At 48.7% G+C, this 19,049-nt stretch overlaps 4 protein-coding genes across 4 annotated transcripts; 2 read left to right on the top strand and 2 right to left on the bottom strand.

Moving 5' to 3' along the window:
• Positions 1-32: 32 nt before the first annotated feature.
• On the bottom strand, positions 33-1,450 carry EDB82DRAFT_475847 (heterotrimeric G protein beta subunit; the record flags this gene model as incomplete). The annotated part of the gene is made up of 5 exons (XM_025735770.1): positions 33-53; positions 108-227; positions 302-391; positions 444-1,162; positions 1,321-1,450. The coding sequence occupies 5 exons, from the start codon at positions 1,448-1,450 to the stop codon at positions 33-35; spliced, it is 1,080 nt and encodes a 359-aa protein (XP_025586443.1).
• A 5,126-nt stretch (positions 1,451-6,576) lies between these two features.
• On the bottom strand, positions 6,577-9,298 carry EDB82DRAFT_500712 (uncharacterized protein). Its single transcript, XM_025735769.2, has 3 exons — positions 8,797-9,298; positions 6,967-8,702; positions 6,577-6,907 (listed from the first exon to the last, which is right to left on the bottom strand). The coding sequence occupies exons 1-3, from the start codon at positions 9,046-9,048 to the stop codon at positions 6,796-6,798; spliced, it is 2,100 nt and encodes a 699-aa protein (XP_025586442.1). The 5' UTR covers positions 9,049-9,298; the 3' UTR covers positions 6,577-6,795.
• Positions 9,299-12,932: 3,634 nt separating this feature from the next.
• Positions 12,933-14,885, top strand: EDB82DRAFT_427399 (pyridoxal phosphate-dependent transferase; the record flags this gene model as incomplete). Its single annotated transcript, XM_025735767.1, has 1 exon — positions 12,933-14,885. One exon carries the CDS (start codon positions 12,933-12,935, stop codon positions 14,883-14,885), a length of 1,953 nt encoding a protein of 650 aa, XP_025586440.1.
• A 1,738-nt stretch (positions 14,886-16,623) lies between these two features.
• Positions 16,624-18,821, top strand: EDB82DRAFT_182606 (uncharacterized protein). The gene is made up of 3 exons (XM_025735766.2): positions 16,624-17,105; positions 17,201-17,362; positions 17,427-18,821. The coding sequence occupies exons 1-3, from the start codon at positions 16,832-16,834 to the stop codon at positions 18,464-18,466; spliced, it is 1,476 nt and encodes a 491-aa protein (XP_025586439.1). The 5' UTR covers positions 16,624-16,831; the 3' UTR covers positions 18,467-18,821.
• Positions 18,822-19,049: the final 228 nt, after the last annotated feature.

Below are 19,049 nucleotides of genomic sequence, written 5' to 3'. Positions count from 1 at the left end.
CAGACAAATAGTTTCATGGTCGCGAACGACAATTAGTAAGCCCAGATTTTAAGCTGGGAAATGTTAGCAAGTCTTCATTCACTCCTCGTGTTGTCCAAAATACTCACCAAAGAATCCCATGATCCTGTGCACAGGCTTGTACCGTCATTGCTCACTCCCAAGCAGCTGACACGGTTCTCGTGGCCAACCAGAGAGCCAACCTTTTCACCTCGGGTGATATCCCAGACCTAGATTCTCAATGTTAGCACTGCATCATCCTAGAAAGCATTGCTTGTGACACCACAAACAGAGCCATGCTTACCTTGCACTCAAAGTCATCATAACCGGCGAAAAGGAGACGGCCCGACACAGAAGTAGCGACGGAAGTGATACCGCAAAGAATGGACTCGGACTGCCAATTGCGTTAGCCTACACAGAGCCAGTTTGACAAGGCCCGTACTTACCCCGTAGAGGTTGAGCTCGCGATCCGCACGGATATCAAAAAGTCGACAAGTAGCATCGTCGGAGCCGGTAACGAAAGAGTGGCCATCAGGGAAGAACTGGATGGCATTGATATCAGACTCGTGACCAGCGAAGGTCTGAACGGCCTTTCCGGCACGGATATCCCACAGCTTGGCGAAAGCATCGCAAGCACCAGAGATGAAGGTGTTTTGGTTGGTGGGGTTAAGGCTGATGCTCATGACGTCGCCGAGATGGTCGGCAAACTCGGTAACCTTCTGGCCCGTCTCAATATCCCACTTCATGCAAGTCATGTCACCAGACGATGTTAGAATGCTACGGTCGTTGATGAATCGACAGCAAGAAAGGTAACCGGCATGACCAGAAAGTTCACGGGCAACACGAGTAGGACCGTCGCGTTGCTGGTTCAAGTTGTAAATGGAGCAAATGTTGTCGAGACCACCGCAAGCAACAAAGTTACCGCTAGGGGCGTAGGCGCAGGTCATGACCCAGGAGGATCGCAGGGGAATGGCGTGCACTTTGTTGGTGGTATAAGCGTCCCAAATAATGAGCTTGCCATCTTGCGAAGCAGAAACTAGGTGTCTCCTGTCGGTTGACCAGTGCATAGCGTAAATCTTGGCCAAGTGACCCTTCAGCGTTCGCTTAGCCTTCATGAGCTGGTTCTTGGGAATAGGCTCATGTGCCTGTTGCGCGACTGCGCGAACTAAAGAATTGAAAAGATCGTGTCAGCGTTGATTTCTCTGGAGTGTGCATCATGTTGATAAGACGCGTGTTAATAGAATGAGAGCATTGTTGGATGGCTGCGGCTATTTCTTTCGCCAGCGGTGTTGGAAGTTGGCTAGGTAATCGGGAGGCACATACGAGTTGTGTCGGCAAGGTCATCCTTCTTCCTCTTAATTCGGTCCTTCAGAGTTTCGGCTTCGCGACGAGCCTGCTGAATTCGCGATTGCATAGCCTCGGGGGAGACATCGTTGTTGCCTTGAGAATTCATCGTGATCGGCCGGGTGAGTGGTGTCGGGTGGTTGACGCGCGACAGGAGAGATTAAACGAGATTCCGGGGACCAAGAGGCGGTGTCGAGATGAGAATCGTGAAGAGGAACGACGATGCTTAGGTCCAAGTCGGGCTCAAGGGAACAGAGCAGAAAAGAGCGACTTTCGAGAAGAGAAATTGACGATGGACGAAAACAGGAGCTCGGCCGGCTGAGGATGGTAGATGGATTGAAATGGGCGAAATGCAAAGCAAGTGGAGAGGGAAAGGCCGGAGAGAGAGAGAGCTGGAGGAGAGAGGAGCGAGAAGGATTGTGAGTGGTAGGGGCCCTTTAGGGGGGAAGGGAATGCGAGCTACAGACTGCAGTTTACAGGGGGGGCGTGTGCGTTGAGTGGATAATCTAAGAGTGGACGACAAGTGGGCGCTGGCTCGACTTGGCCAGTGGCATCGGGAGCGGCAACGACAGGATGATGCCCGCGGACAGATTAATGAGGTAAGGTACGGATACAGACAACCTACTAATCACGGGATAATACCTATCACTGCTACAGTTACAGTTGCAATCCATACTGAGAGTTTTATAGGATAGAACAATGGAAGGAATGAGCGTGTTACAGGTATAGGTGGTAGAACAACGGGCTCATGGGTCCTGACCACGGACACTGTTATGACTATCTATTTCTTTAACATTAAAAATAATAATTTCTCAGCAATCGTACAGTACAGAGTTTACATCGAGTACCTGGACGATAGGCCGCAACAGCTTTGTCATATCTCGGAGAATCATTCTAGTATCATTCCATATCATATTTCGCACGGTTAGAAATGCAAATGGCTGGCCTTGGATGTACTTTATCTTCAATGATTCAGTCATCAAATACAAAGTACCTGCCATTCACTTATTTCGCATCTACAAAAAAAGCCCCTCCATCCATTTACAGTGGGTGCTACTGCTGCACGAACCTGCAGCTAGGGGAACCCTGCGGTCGCCGCCGTCGCTCCGACCCTTTTTGTTCACTTCAGCCAACCTTGCCCGGTTTCTCTCCATCCATCCTTTCCTTTCCCGAACCCAGCTGCAACCATCAAATCAAACATCATTAGCTTCATGTACCTACCAGTGGAATCATCATCATCAATAAACACCACCAAAAAGAAAAGAAACCTGCAAAATAATGGGAGCCCTCAATATCGTCCAATCTGGGCTTGTTGATCCGAAAAAACCTGACTACCAACTCATTGCGAACAGCCGATTGGTTCTTCCACGATGGCAAGCAGCTATGTACAAGCATCAGATGCAATTCAAGATAACCCAGCCCCTGACCTCGTCTGGCATCATCAACTGAGCCCACCCAGGCTTCCATTAGAAGCTCGTCCCGTCCACTGAGCGACCGATCCAGGTCGTCCTGACAGCGAACACGGCTAGAGCCTCGCCCCAGAGCGGAGAGCCTTAACCCGAGCTGGGTAGGTGGAAGACTCGAAGGCGCACCACCCCCAAGCCAGATTGCTACTCAGATTGCGCCTACACCTACCCACCAGAGTCACTGAGGTGATCTCCCGCCAAATTTGACCAAGCTCCAATACCCCAAGGACCAAGAGCAACAATCAATTACTCTTCATCCGGTCAGTACGTACCTAACTAGAGATCCATAACTATCTGGATCACCTCGTTTCCAACATCTTTTGTATCACTGAAATAACAGCAGTCATCTTTATTCGGCTCCTCCACAACACATTTCAGGGGAAATACTCAGTGTCTGCTTTCATCGATTATTAGCAAATCACACGTCACATAATTTTGACTAGTTGCTAGTAGTCCCGGCCAAGACAAATCCAGAGTCCGCGCTACTTGTTGCCATCCAGGAGATGATCTTTCGCTTCGATACACATTAGGAGAAGCTAGTCCCAGAGAGCTCCAAACCCGCTGTGAGCTGTTTTTGACCCACGACCTTTGTACCTTGTCAGCTCCACTTGTATAATTAAATCTTCGCTGTCTTTTCGGCTATTATGTCGCAAAGACTCCCCCAGAAAGGAGTTTCGAGAGTCAAGGCCTGGCATAGCTTAACTATCGGAGGTTACAGGACTGCACTACATACACGAAGACAGTCAGTTGCCTATCTCAATTCTTCGATCGCTCTAAGCATCTGGAAGGGAAGAAACAAACACATTTTCATCAGCCTTGGCTTAAGTGGTCACTACTTTACAAGAAACATCCCCATGTTTTCGAATTGGCTTCCTTGCCATACAAGGTTCTCCGGCATCTCGACCCAGCAATTTGGGCCGGCTTGATTGCACAGCTGCTGAAGATTCCTATAGCAGTTGTTATGAGACAACATTGAACAGAGACAATACAAACCATCCAAACAACTCAGTGTCTTGTCGGCAGGTCTGGACAGCGTCTGGAGTTGCAAACGTTCTATCGCCATAAGTCCTAACCAATACTGATTGTTCTGTCTACCTATAGCTTTTAGATGCATCGAATTTGGAGATGTTTTCGTTCGAGAAGCCTTGTCGATTCGAGACATTAGGACGGGTAGGTGGATGGATCCGGAGAATGCTGTGGACTCAGACTTTAGAGCCCCGATGAACCCTAGTTTCAACAGGGCTGTTTTGACCACTGATGCAATATCAAACCAGGTCGTGTCCGTAGCAGAAATTGCTGCTACATTCTGTAACATGTTGTTTTCGTCGCCTAGGTCACGACCCGGCTGCCGATCAGTCTCCAACACAAACCCTCTAACTAACCGTCCGAACCAGTAACTTTTATGTTTGTCCCTGGCTCTAACCCTGACCAAGGAAAGCCGCTCGTTGATACAAAAACTCATCGATTCTGTGCAACTAATCCCACCTGTTCCCTATCCGTCGACAGCTTGTATAACTGCCTGCCACTCCACGGCTCAACCTAAACAAAGGTAACCACCCAGTGTTTGTCAGACGCTCAAGCTCAACGGTGTCTGCAGTGCACACATGCCGATGTTGACAATGTGGATGTGGAGGGAGTCGGTACCTGCAGCAAAGTGCAACCTTCAAAAGTGCGTTAAGCATACTGTAACCCCTCCAAACCCAGCATATATAAGTAAATGCTAGGTAATATTCTAGTTTCTTACTTAACTACTAACTTAGTTATTATGTAGCTTCATCTTCATCAAGAAGATATCTAGCCATGGAGTTTCGTGATTTGCGTACTGTGAGGTTTCATTGATGCAAATTTTGGTGTGTTTACTTCCCGCCCTCGTACTTCGAAATAACAAGCCTGCTATTTAAGCTCCGTTAGTTCAAAGGACTTGCATATTACTTTTTAGTGTAAGATCACAGGGCCCCAACGCAATTTGCCATCTCCCCAATATATCCACCTTCTTGACAGGCCCCTGCATCTTAAAGTGAGCGATGTCAACCCCTGTCCTTAGTCTATTCCTAGTCCGGACGAGTGTGCCATGATGTAAGTACGTACCGTTCTAGACAACGGCTCTGCCCCTGATCAACTTTGTTCAGGGAGTTGTTGACAGTTGTGAGTTACCAATACATTGTTCTCTATCTCTGAGTTCCCTCCAGCAAATGTGTCTTAGCATGGGCTATTACCCGGCTGGGGCATTATTCCAGAACATAATGCTAACTCTGTTAACCGATCAAGTCATTACGGCGTTACGCTATATCTCGCGGTTGACAATCTCCGTCTTTGAGCCTGTCCAGGCTACAAGGGTCTCCCGGTATAGTTAAAATGTTGCTGTACTACGTAGTATGTTACGTCAAGAGACACCACAAGACAAGCAACGTTGATGGTTGGACGTGTTATACACTGTCTCCCATCCATCATCTTTTATGTCTTTTTTTTTTTCTCGTCTGATTCTCAGCCACTATCGTAATCAAGCCAAAGCTGAACTATCGTACCTGGTTTTCATGTCCACGTCCATGAGTCGGGTAAAGGACATTAGTATCTGGAACCAGCCGGCTTGGCACCCCTTGCCTACAGTCTGCACTTGTCTGTAGAAAAGCATATTCCAATGACTAGTTAGTTCCAGAGCTCCTGCAGCGGGTTGTCTAACCTCCCCGGTGTACGACTCATGGCATGGTTGTATTTGTTTTCTTGATTCCCAGCCCAATCCCGCCATTGTCAACTCTACGTGTTTTCCTCTCCATAAGACACGACGCTGAAAACTTGCTCTACATTTATACAACGTTAGTCGGACGTATTGATACCAAAGTACTCATAATATCTCCGGGTGACGCTTGTATCTTCTGAACTGCCATGTTCCGAGTTGGTGATGTTGTGACCATGACTCGGGAACCATGAACCCTGTAGCCTGATTTGGCCGAGGATGTGCTTTGACACAGAAACGATGCAGTGTAGAACCAACGATGATGTTTTCGGGTCGAGTTGATTAGCACTGGATAATTGATGAACTCCAATGTCCTTTTGCTTGCAACGTAGCCTGCAGGACGGCATAGTACAAGACGTTGTCAACTGCTCTGAGGAGGATGGGTAGGTAGGTAGTCACTGAACCGATATGCCCGATCTACCCTACAGTGAGTACTTTTTGACAGCGATTTGATGTGAACTCAATACCACCTGGTGGTTAATTGAATATACTTGGTCAAATAATGATAACGTTATATGCTGTATTAATTTCTATCGGTAGATGTATTGAAAGAGTAAAATATAATGCATTGCCTGTCCAGAATATATTTGAAACTTGACACAGGACCTGCTACCACAATTGCATATATCACAAATGACAACTTACGTATTAGTCGAAGGTAATCCCTTCAACATATAAGTGAGTAAATTAAGGAGAGATAAGGAGGGATGTTCAAGACTCCTAATGTACTGTATAGTAAATAGTTACCAAGAATCTGAGCCTGTTGTTCTTGTTTATCTAAGGAGGGCCAGTTCGTTAGGAAGTATGCCAGGGTAGGCAAGGAGATTGGTAACTAATATACACAAACTCAAGGCCGAGATACCTTATGGTAGACATTTACGAAACAAATCTACTGTAGTATTAATCATGCGGGGGTTTACGGGAGTGTGTCAGATCTTCATATCTATGTTTCGAGCAGTCGGGCCATTACTTGATGCGAAGACAACTGGCTCATTGATCAACGGCATACTTGAATGTTTAAAACAAATAAGTCTTGGATGTTGTACTTTACGCAGGTAACTAGGGGAATCTGAAAGGTTGTTTTGCACAATATCTGGGACCAGTGGACACACGTCCGATGCATGAAATCGTTCAGTTACTCTATTCTTCATCGATACGAACACCCCTTCGCGTAACTCTCTCTATAAACCATGTTTCGTGTCTTGTTTACTTTTATAGAAAGACATATACCTCCCTGCACTGTGAAAGCCCCCATCAATGGGTCTCTGCCCAACTCCTGAACCAATCTAATGCTTCAGGGTTAGCGACGCTGGCGTTGGTCTTGACCTTCATGCCCGAAAGGATTTGCTTCACAGCAACTTCGATCCTGCGTTAACTATTAGTATCACGTAGCGGTTTAAATAATCTCGCACGGGATGTACTTACTTCTTCCCATTACTTGTCTTGGGCACGCCTGCTCCGCATTCCTCGACCACTCCAGGAACGTGTCGAGGACTCAACTCAGCCTTAATCTTCGACTTGATCCGTAGACGAAGGTTATCGTTGAATTCATGTCCCGGCGCCATTACCAAGAAAAGACACACAGTCTCATCAGAGTCTGTCTCTCGCCGACGTCCGACACACACAGCATCTTCGATCTCGGCAGCAAAGAAACGCGTGAGGATGTTATAGATCTCAGCAGATCCAAAACGTACGCCAGATGGCTTTAGCACGCCATCTGATCGACCAAGCATGACCAGGCTTCCAGTTGAAGGGTCGGGGATCTTGACGAAGTCACCGTGATGCCAAACAGCACCGTTCACTCCGCAAATGTTTTCGAAACGCTCAAAGTATGCCGACTTGTACTTGGCCTCCCCGCTGGGCCCAAAGAATGTGAGAGGCTGGCACAAAAACGGCTTAACACAAACGAGATCTCCAGGCTCGTCGGCCTTGATTGACTCTCCAGTGGCTGAGTCGACAGCACGGATGGCCATACCGAGACCAGCACACTGGATCTCACCAACACGAACAGGAAGAAGTGGACAAGGAGCACCAAATAGTGAGATAATATCTGTACCGCCAGTGATAGAGCCGAGGTTGATGTGTTTGGGGAAGGCTTCGTAAACGAATTTGAAGGTTGATGGAGGAAGAGGGGAGGCGGTCGAGTAAATAGCTTGCAGCCGAGAGAGATCGATTGAGCTGTCACGGATAGGGTAAATGCTGTTGGCTTCCAAAGCAGTCAGATAGGCAGCTGAAGTACCAAAGTGAGTGACCTCAAGGTCAGAGAGGAGACGCGGAAGTGAGAGATGAGCATGAGGCCGGAAGGGCGAACCAGAGTATACAACAACGGTGGATCCCACAGCGAGAGCTCCAATACTCCAGTGCCACATCATCCATGAGGTAGTCGTGTAGTAGAGCATTCGAGATGTCGAGTCGAGCGAACAGTGGAGGAAATGCTCCTTCTTATGCTGAAGCAGCGTACCTAATGCTGTATGGACAATAGCCTTGGGAAGACCAGTAGTTCCACTGGAATAGAGGACATATAGTGGATGGGCTGGAGGGAGCTGCTCGAATTTCAGGGGCTCTTCTGAAGCAGACTCAAGCATTTTGGTGTAATCAACTGCTGTCACGCCATGTTTCTCAAGTTCTTCGAGGCCAAGACCCCCGGAACTGATGCTGTTGATCACAACCACCCTTTCAAGACCATTATCCTTCAGCGCACCTACAATCTCTGTTGTTTTTGACACACTTGACCACTCCTTACCATTGTAGACAGTGCCGTTGTCGGCGAATAGTACTTTGGGTGCGATCTGATTCAGACGGTCTAGTACAGCTGAAACGCCATTATCAGGACTGATACCGGTCCAGATGGCGCCTATCGCTGCTGCGCCAAGCATGGCAACAATGGCTTCAACATGATTAGAGACAAAACCAGCCACAACATCGTTGGGCTTAAGGCCAGCTGCGCGCAAAGCATTGGAGCAGCGGCGAACGGCCTCACGCAGCTCGGCCCACGAAGTAGTAACTGTGGAGTTGGGCAACTCGGTCACGGTTATTACAGCCGGGGCCGTAGCTTCGGGCTGTGGAGAAGTTGCAGGAAAGAGAAGGTTCTCGGCAAAGTTAAGAAGCGAACCGGAGAAGAAGTCAGGCCGAGGATACATGGGAGCTTCTTGAGGGAGGACCTGTTGGTGATTTAGTTGAGTTTCGTAGATTGAAGTCGATCCAGCGTCTACCCATCTCACTTGAGAAGTCCCGCTTACACCTGGAGTTTCGTACCTCATCAAAAGGCTTAGACGCTGTGACACCGGTGAAATGCCAGACTTCCTCCCAGAATGAAGAAACATCGTCGATAGACCACTTGTAGAGAGCTGGGTAGCCGTCAAGATTCAGACCATGCTTCTTGTTGACATGCTCGAGAAACTTCCACATATGAGTGGACTTGGGATCTGGATGCCGCCAAAGGACATTGTCCTCGGAAGGAGGCGCTGCGGCAGAAGGCGCAAGTTTATCGATTGACATGACGGGCATTGAGGTAGTAAAGAAGGGAGTTTAAGACGCCAACCGAACCCTCGGTAAAAATATAATATGTTGAGGGGCAACTGATGATAAGTTGGGGAAGATGTGAGTGCGGAGGAACAGTCAAAAGATTGAAACAGTTTTGATACACCACCTTGAATTGAAGTTATGGAAGAAGGAACTTTTGATATTTGAGAGGTTTTGATATCTTCCAAGTGCAACGGACTTGAGATTCCGTCCTTTTGTAATGAGCTCGGAACCAGAATGCATCTCTAAGTGCCGTGTCTATCTATTGCGAACCGCTGAAAGCCGTCCCCTCCCGATCTCGGTTCCCCGCCATCGAGAGACGGTGCTCCGAAGTGGCTGTGGTGGGGGAGGCTGATAATGTGTGGCTTCACTCTTAAACCGAGGGTCCATAGGTGGCCAGCCAAGATGCTGTCAAGACAAACAGCGATGGATTGCCATTGATGTGCTGAAAGGCGTTTAAGATGTGATATCCAAAAGTACGAGAGGGTCATACAGAGGTCTCGTGTTGTAATCTTTATTGATCGCTATTGATTAAAAGGCCGTATCCAGATTTCTTGTCAGGGGTAAGTACGCGAGTTGCAGACAGCGCGTATATATCTTGGAAACAGACGAATCAATTCGCCATAAAAAGAATGTCGGACGCTACGCATCATGACATGATTGTCCAAGCTCAATCGGAAAGCCGAAGCAAAATCACGTCGTTTGGCACTTTGGCGAAATTAAGTGTTTTGACCTGGCCTGGAGCCCTCACTTTATGTACCACAATAACTAAAGCTCGGCATGCTCGATTTTCCCTAAACTTCCGAGACGAAAGCCATGATTCGGATCCCGAGGCTCCTATGCAAGTGGGTAATGCCTGATCTTTATGGTAGGTAGCATCTCAAGTCGTGGATGATAATTGCGCAGGAACTGAGACAAGCTGGTATCACAACAGGGATTGACACTAGAACCTAGAAATGTCGGGCATAGTGTCGAAAAGGAACAATGATATGATACTCGTGAAGGATACCTCGAAGTTTTAACTATGTAGAACCACCCAAGAGAGTATATACTCCAATGGTAGCTCGTGCGATCATTACTTACTACCCGCGCGCATTAGCTGAGCTGAGAAAGAGCTGGCGGTGAAGCCTATTTCACATTAGACGATCTTGTTCATATTTGATTCCGCGTAGAGAGTAGCGTCTTGATCTGGTCATGGTCATAGATGTCGGTGTGCTGTACAAGCGTATTCATGCAGTCGCCCTTTTGCGCATTGGGACTCGCGCCATTCTCGTACATGGACAGAATACATAGTGCAGCGTGCAATGATGAACAAAAGGTTTGCTGTTTAGGTTTTTGATTGAATTTCATAATCGGCATTTTATCGTCGTTTTATTATGATTCTGGAATGTTATAAGAAGGAGTGATAGATGTCGTGGAGCTGCAGATTAATGAGAACGTCTATGTTCTGGCCTGTTATTGGACCCCTGTCAAATTATTAGTATATAGATAGTACGTTGGTGTTGCTGCAGGCATCCTGTTCCAGATATACAACCCAAGCAGCTAGTCTCAATTGCCTAGTTATTAAAATATCCAAGATTAGGACGATTACAACACGGTTGTTCTGATCGTTGGTCCTTGTGACAGCTATTAAGGTCAGTAAATAAATGTCATCATCGTGGCCGGCTGCGACGGAAAGTTCAGAGCTTGGACACGGCAATGCCCCTGGATGATGACATCTCACTTCCTTTTAGTTTCAACATGACCAACGCTGAAGGTCTGATGGTGGTGAACCGCGGCCCCTTGACAGGTCTGCTATTCGCTACCGAGCTTTGGGGTGGCAGAAAACTTGACTCTGAGGGGGTGAGGAACGAAATAACTCCAGCCACTTGATCACACTTTAAGTTAAAGCTACTGTGTGCTTATTTTTGACGCTCCATAACTTGAGTCTAGCAATTTCTTCAGCAAAGAATTTTTGGTCCGAGCCGAGCTTGAATGGAAAATGTGGCGCTTCCTTTAAAGTCTCCCGTGTGTTCCCATTCGTAGTCCGGACAGCTCGGGATCTAGGGCATTAGACGGCTACTACCTGGTCATCGATTAAGGAGAGAGGGAGCCAACGATGGTATTGATGATTACGGATACAATGGTTTTCATCCGTACTACAGAGTACGAAGGTGGATTACTTTCGTATGTATTCGTTCAGGCACGCACGGGGCCTAAATCATTGACAACACGCGCCTCATCTCGGACTCTCGAGCCTCCCCGGGACTTCCATGAAAGACTGATTAAGGAAGGCAGCGAATCCCTTGTAAAAGGAATTCTCGTGAACAAGGGAGAGGGGATGAGGCAAAAAAAAAAAAAAAAGGCGAAACGAAAAAGACAGTACTGTAGGGCTCCGCTGGCTGGCCCCTTGAATTTATTGTTTCTGTCCTCTTCGGCTTGTTCTGTTGTGTGTGTTTCTCGTACATCGTACATCGCATTTTTTGGTGACACAGTCAGCTGCTCAGTCAGGCACGTAAACAATGCAACTTTAAACTAAGTTGTCTACGACCTTGATTTCCAATGGATCTGTTGAGTAGGTGCATCAAAGTTAATGGAGGTCAGTGTTAGTGTTAGGTACCTGGTCCCCGCTGTTTCCCGTGGAGCGAAAACCTGGACTTTGATTGTTTTTTAATGCACCGAGATCCTCCAATTTTCTGCCGTTGCCTCCGCTGACACTTCACTACGCGTCGGTGTCGAATAACTAATTAAACGATCGTCTTTCTATCATCTTTCTTTTCTTTTATCACCACTCGCTCGGTTACTACTTGTTCGTTGTTCTTCAGCAGACAAGTCTCGGCCGAGTGATTAATAGGTTGACAACCCAGCCATCCGGCCGACCATTGCATCTATTACCAGTACTCTGTACTTCAAGCTCGATTGATTACTCGATCGTCAATCTTGATCAATGCTGGTTATCCTGCATTGTTCAAATACCCGGTCACTCTATTCGACTTGACTCGAATCTTGACGATACTTGCGACACTTACGACGCCATTGCGTTGCGGCCTGATCCATTCGATTCAAGCTTGGATCGATCTTTATCGGTCGCACCTTCAACTCTTGTCTTGGGGCCTGGAATCTGTTTCTCTGTTAAACAGTGACTGACCTCACTGGGTAAGTTAGCAAGCATTTCATTCTCTTTTAGCACCCGAGATCGACTCAGTGTCTCGCTTGGAACTCAATTCCGCTATTCCCCTGGTATTCTTGTAGCAGATCATCTGGTGTTTTAAGCTGTTCCTGGCTGGACCACGGCTGGATCCGCTAAGAGGCCCACAAGCAATTTGCAGTCGGCGGATCTTTACTTTCCCAGTTTGATTCGACGCCACCTCCTGCATCCCCCTGTGCTGCGTCTCCTGGACCACGCACCACTTACCTAACACCTCAAGAGTTTAAACTCGCTTGTTACCTCTTATCAAAAAGAATCTCCTTCATCAACATTTATTGTACCGTGCACAGTTCCAGCTCAACTCAACATTCTTTCTCGCCATTGCTTGTGTTGCAGCTTGTTCTGCCCACGGTGCATACTTGATTTCATCTTGTTCTCTGCACTGCTTGGCATTTCTCTTCACAATTGCATTGGAAGCAACCAACCTTTCATAATCTCCTATTCCGAGAATATGCATTGCGGCCAACTTTGTTGTTGATTCCATCCAAACTCAAACTCAAGCTGACACTCGCTCCTCGCTGTTAGAGTCTCAAGTCATTGTTCTTCAGCAACCAACTCGGTGCCGTACTCTCTGTCGGCCTCCTTGCGATTAAGCCTCCCTTCCGCTTGCGCATCACCAATCGACGCACCTTTACCAGGAGAGATGCCCCGTCGGCTGAATCCATTTTCATCCTCGTCCTCCATGTCTCAACCCGTCAAGTCGGGCGAGAGGCGCCCCTCCACCTCAAAAGGCAACCGTATCACCAACTTCTTCTCCAGTAGCCCCAAGTCTACTGGCGCTCAGCAAGCTCTCGCCGCCGTTCAGCAGAACCAGGCCACCGCTACTGGCTTTTCTCCTTCCCCTGGTCTGCCAACCATTTCTCTCTCTACTGCGAGCCCTGGCGACCCCAACAGCATCGATACTTCGACTACTACTATTTTCCAGCCCCAGACTGCTGAGGAGATTGACCGCCAAAAACGAGCAGATGCCCAGTTCGGTCCCCTCCTTCAGTCAAGCCATCGATACACTAGCCAGTCTCATGGAGAGCCCCTTGAGCCCCCCGTCGAAGATGAGCCTCCTTACTATTTCATCCTGACCACCTACATCAGCTACCTTATTCTGATTGTTCTTGGTCACATTCGAGATTTCTTCGGCAAGCGTTTCGGAAACCCCAAGCACTACCGCGCTCTCAAGGCCAGCAATGGCTACGCAGCTCTCAATAGTGATTTCGACAACTTCTATGTCCGACGTCTCAAGATGCGTCTGGATGACTGCTTCGCTCGCCCTACCACTGGTGTCCCTGGTCGATTTATCACTCTGATGGACCGCAAGTCCGATGACTTCAACCGCACCTATCAATACACTGGCACCCACACCGAGACCCTCAACATGAGTTCCTACAACTACCTTGGTTTTGCTCAGTCTGACGGACCCTGTGCCGATGCTGTGGAGGAGTGTGTTAAGCGATACGGTATCAGCTTCTGCAGCCCTCGCGGTGCTGCCGGTACTTCTGATCTTGCTTTGGAGGTTGAGCGTGAGGTTGCCGACTTTGTTGGAAAGCCCGCTTCAATGGTCTTCTCCATGGGTTACGTTACCAACTCCAGCTCTTTCCCTGCTATTGTCTCCAAGGGTTGTCTTATTATCTCTGATGAGCTCAACCACGCTTCCATCCGTGTCGGTGCTCGTCTTTCTGGCGCTGTCATCCAGTCCTTCAAGCATAACGATATGGTCGACCTCGAGCGTGTTGTGCGTGAGGCTATCTCTCAAGGTCAACCCCGTACTCACCGCCCCTGGAAGAAGATTCTTGTCGTTGTTGAAGGCCTCTACTCAATGGAGGGTACCATGTGTGATCTTCCTGGTATTCTCGTTTTGAAGAACAAGTACAAGTTCTACCTGTTCATCGATGAAGCTCACTCTGTCGGTGCTCTTGGACCCCGTGGTCGTGGTGTCTGTGATTACTTTGGCATCGATCCTGCTGAGATTGATATTCTTATGGGAACCCTGACAAAGTCCTTTGGCGCCAATGGTGGTTACATTGCCGCTGACAAACACATCATCGACAAGCTCAAGAGCACCAACGCTGCCACCCAGTATGGCGAGACACCCGCTCCTTGCGTCCTCATGCAGATTCTGGCTTCTCTGAAACTCATCACTGGCGAGTTGTGCCCTGGCCAAGGTGAAGAGCGTCTGCAGCGTATTGCCTTCAACTCCCGATATCTGCGCCTTGGACTTAAGCGTCTTGGTCTCATCGTTTATGGCCATGACGACTCTCCCATCATTCCTGTTATGCTCTACCACCCCGCCAAGCTTCCCGCCTTCAGTCATGAGATGCTTCGACGCAACATCTCTGTCGTGGTCGTCGGTTATCCTGCCACCCCACTCATCAGCTCCCGAGCCCGTTTCTGTGTTTCAGCTGCCCACAACAAGGACGATTTGGACCGTCTGTTGGCGGCATGTGACGAAGTTGGCGACACTTTGCAGATCAAGTTTTCCACTGGTGTAGCCGGCGGTCTAGACCATCTCCCGGAAGGCGTTTCACCCGAGAACGAGGAAGAATGGAGGAGAGAAAACCGAATTCCTATCAAGGCCCCTCGCTGGCGATTGGAGGATGTCATTCGACACGGTGTTCAGGATTCCAAGCTTCCCCTTCGCTAATAACGTCGCCCTAATCGAATCTTTTTCCCCGGTGTTTGACATGCTTTTAATCTACCTATGTGCTCAGAAATTTTCTGAGAGGAGTTCATGCAATTACATAGATCTGTCCTGTAAAGGAACACGACGCCGCACGACGTTTAATGTCCTTGATTCCCTTCGATGCTCAGCTGTATAGCTACCGCTTCTTTTGCACACGTACTCTTATATGAGAGGTTTTGGAATGGGTTGACGGAGTTGAAGGCGTGTTGAGGTAAAGGCCATTTTTGGAATGGGTATAACGAGGAAGACTCAGCAAATTACCTCGATCAGCAGGTTAAGATTGCAGAGCATGGCATATATAATAATTATTAGACGACGTATATAAGAAGGAACGTATAGTTCTCCTTCGATTAATCAAACAAAATTATGATCAGATATATTCGCTTGTGACCTATCCCTGCCATTGTCGGCGATGATAACTAGTTTCGTTACTATGCACTCACTTGCTACCTTTGCTACAATCTTACAATTCACTAAAGTACGCTGTTTAATGAAGCCAAGTCATCTGTCTGTCATTGGTACGAGTGCATGATGGTTACGGATCGAAATCCCTGAATGTTCAAGCGGGAATGCTAACGGCTCGCTCTCAAACCGATTATGTGTCCGTGGAATACCTCTCATTGTCCTGTCTCTCGATTCAATTACGACGACGAGCCCCAGCCCTCGATATTATAGCCTTCATATCTTATTGCCCTGGTGTCCAACCAATGATGTTTGAAGGAGAGACAAACTGAGGTTAATTGAGCGGACTAGGAGTTCGATACATATCAGCAATCGACTTCAGGATTTAGGATATGTCTTAAACCCGTGGCTGAGACTTTCTCAAACGCATGTTGCTAGTCAACATAGGTTCATGTTTACAAACGGGAATGAACTTGTTCTTTTGTTTATTGAAGAAACAAAGACTATATCCTATCTAATGGCCGATTTGAGAGATGCATAGGACGGTTGGTAAACGGGCTACAGTAGTAGCAGCACCTATAATGATAGCAGGTGAGGGCCTGGCCGGGGCATAGCAGGGGGATGCTGTCAGTGGAGCGGGACGGGAGCCAAGCCGTGTTCTCAGTGGACGATCAGTCGCTCAAAGTCCCTCCTCGGCCGCCCAGCAAGGCCCCGGCATGACCCACTAAGAAAAACGGCCAAGGTGAAGGTAGGTACGCAGTACTTCCGTAAATGGAGCGGATAGCCTTCTAGTCCAAGTACTCTATACCTAAAAACAGAGGTGCTGTTTTCCGCAGGTCGTTGGTAGGTGGTTACTGTGCGTAGAGGCTATCCCAACTTGGGTAGCACCTCCTCTTCTCTTTCCACACCCGAGCGCTTCCACGAGCAGGACCAAAGCAAGACAGGCTTGACCAAGACCAAGACACAAACAACCCCGTCATCATCACCACGAGCAGCCGCTCTCTCTTCTCCTCTGGTTACCTCCCACCAGACTTTTTTCCTTTTGTTCGCTTCGCATTCCTACGATACTTGTTCTCTTTGAGCCCATAGGATCTGGGTCTACTTATTCTCTTGGGATCAGCTCTCGTTTTTCCCACTTCAACTCAACGTTGCTCTCTGCCTTGCCTCAGCCCATTCTATCTTGTGTCCATCCAATTCGATTCGCTCTCTCGCATCCAATCGTCCTACAGACTGCGCCTACTTCCTCGACTTCAACCTCTCCCACCTTTTGGGCATTGCTTTTCTTAATGAACCCCCGATCACGATTTGTATGAAATATTTACGAAGTATTCGGCCGACCGACCAGCAATTTCCAAACCTCGTTCCTCTTTCTCTTCAGCCGACGGTGCCCGATCTAGCGCATCTGTTTGCTGTTTGCGCCATCACCACCGCCTCAGTCGCCTGAATTAGTCTTCGTCTCACCTACCTCCTCAGCTGTTGGCGCCTGCTCTCTCATAACCATCAGGATGATGAGCTTTGATGGTGGCACAGCCTACGCCGAGTCCGACGCCGACGACGAATACGAGCGAAGCATGGGCGACCACTCTCCCATAACCAATTCTGAACACTCTCCCATAGACTCTGAGCTCTCCACGTCCGCGGAGCATACTCCTACTACCTACGGCCACCGCAGCAGCGCCGACCGCCTTCCAGAAACCATCATCACTGAGTGGACCGTTGAGGAATGTGCTGACTTTATTGGCACCATTGGTCTCCCACAATATGGCGATCGCTTCATAGGTACGTGCCTAGCCTAGAGAATGGCGGCGCTTCCGTCTTCAAACAACTTGCAGGTAATTTTCAGAGGGCAACAGCTGACGCTTGATTGCTTGTAGAAAACGAGATTGTGGGTGAGGCTCTTGTTGCGCTCCAACATGATGATCTCAAGAGTATGGGTATCGCCAGTGTGGGACATCGCCTTACCATCCTCAAAAGCGTCTATGATGTCAAAAAGGCTCAAGACGTGCCCATTGAGAGCGACCATTATCTACCCCTATGTACGTTATCTGCGATTTCCCCTCCTTGGCGGACTGGCGTGATTCTAATCCGTAACCCCTGCAGCCGCCGACGCTGAAGCGCAATATGCTACCGCAACTATTAAGGATATCAAACACTTGGTCGAACAGTTCCGCCTCCGCGACGAACGCATGAGCCTACTCGAACAGGATCTGCGACGAATGACGGATGATTTTAGGCGATTACGAGAGGACATGCTGCCAGCCTTGCGACTTGTCAAGGATGCGCAGCAACCTTTGCCCAACCTGTCTGGCAATCAGCAAGCCTATGGATACGAAACTACCATATCGCCCCCCGCACCAACACCACCTCCGGGCTCGGGTCAATCGGTAGGCTCTGTCAAGCGACAATATTCAACTCGCAAGATCTTGATCGGGGCAGCGCCCAAGAATGCATCGCCCACGCAGTCTACGCATGAGAGGTCAATAGCAGAGACGGCATTAGACCCTACTAGCGCGGCAGAACGGGCCGTCCTATCGTCTTCTCATCTTGCAGCCATGAACGGAGGTGGCCAAGGCGCATCGTCGCCATCGTATCCCTCGCCCAACATTCCCTCTCCAACGTCCCCTCAGACCCACATGCCTGCTACCCTCGCCTCTCGATCCTACCGCAGCGAAGCACCGACACCCTCCTCACGAACCACTTTCAACGACGATGGTCACGCCAATGCAGCTTATACTTCTCGCGAAAAGGCGCCACAAGGACCACCCCGCAGACGAGAGACCCCTGTACCTGATACGCCCAGTCAAAGTAACGCCTCTGTCGAGATATTCAAATCGTTCCGCGTTAGTATGGAAGATCCTTGCTACAAAGTCTTGCCTGCTGCGCTCAAAAAGTACCAGATCAACGCCCCTTGGGATCAGTATGCCCTGTATATTGTGTACGGAGACCAGGAGCGTTGTCTGGGTCTCGAGGAGAAGCCATTGATTCTGTTTAAGCAACTGGACAAAGAAGGCAAGAAACCCATGTTTATGCTTCGAAAAACGACAACAGCACCATTAGACGGAGAGCCAGGAAGCGCGGGGCTAGGCAGTACCTCGAGAGGAGCACCGACAGGTTACGACCCACCGGGAGGCATCATTTAAGCTATTCTTGGAGTTGCTGGCCTACTCAAGCAACAAGTTTCGAGCGGCGCCTACCGAAACCCGAATACTGTCGAGAGGCGAGCACAAGACAAGTGCTGTACGTCAGACTTGCAGGGTTGGTACACATTACCCCTACATGGGCTCATGGCGCCACTCTGAGGTCTGTATGCGTTTCTTGGAACTTGGAGGAGGCAAGATTTGGCACTGGTCGGGTTGCTTGCATGACGTTTGGTGATGTTTGTTTCAGCGGGTCAGCGTTTCTGAGCTGAGGTGGTGAACCTGAAACACCAACCATGACCGGGCTATTATGGGGCAGTACGCTAGATACTGCACTGGCCTACTGCAAAGGTTGAGCTGAACTACATTATTGGTATAGTTGAACCACTAAAAGAGGAGGCTTGTTTGAAGACAAGGGTTTTAGAGTGTTGTCGGATTGAGCAACTGAAGCTCCCGACCTGTGGGGGCTTGGAGCGACTTGGCTCTCAGACAGTTTGACTTGAAGTCATCTGCTTTTGTCAAGGTCGCTCGCCGAGGTAGAGTATACCGGAGAGAAGCTATCAAGCCGCGGCAAGCATGTGCAGCA

This window comes from Fusarium venenatum (assembly GCF_020744135.1).
Source record: "Fusarium venenatum strain MPI-CAGE-CH-0201 chromosome Unknown EDB82scaffold_2, whole genome shotgun sequence".
NCBI classification, from domain to species: Eukaryota; Fungi; Ascomycota; class Sordariomycetes; order Hypocreales; family Nectriaceae; genus Fusarium; species Fusarium venenatum.
This window is presented reverse-complemented; position numbering and strand designations above follow the sequence as displayed.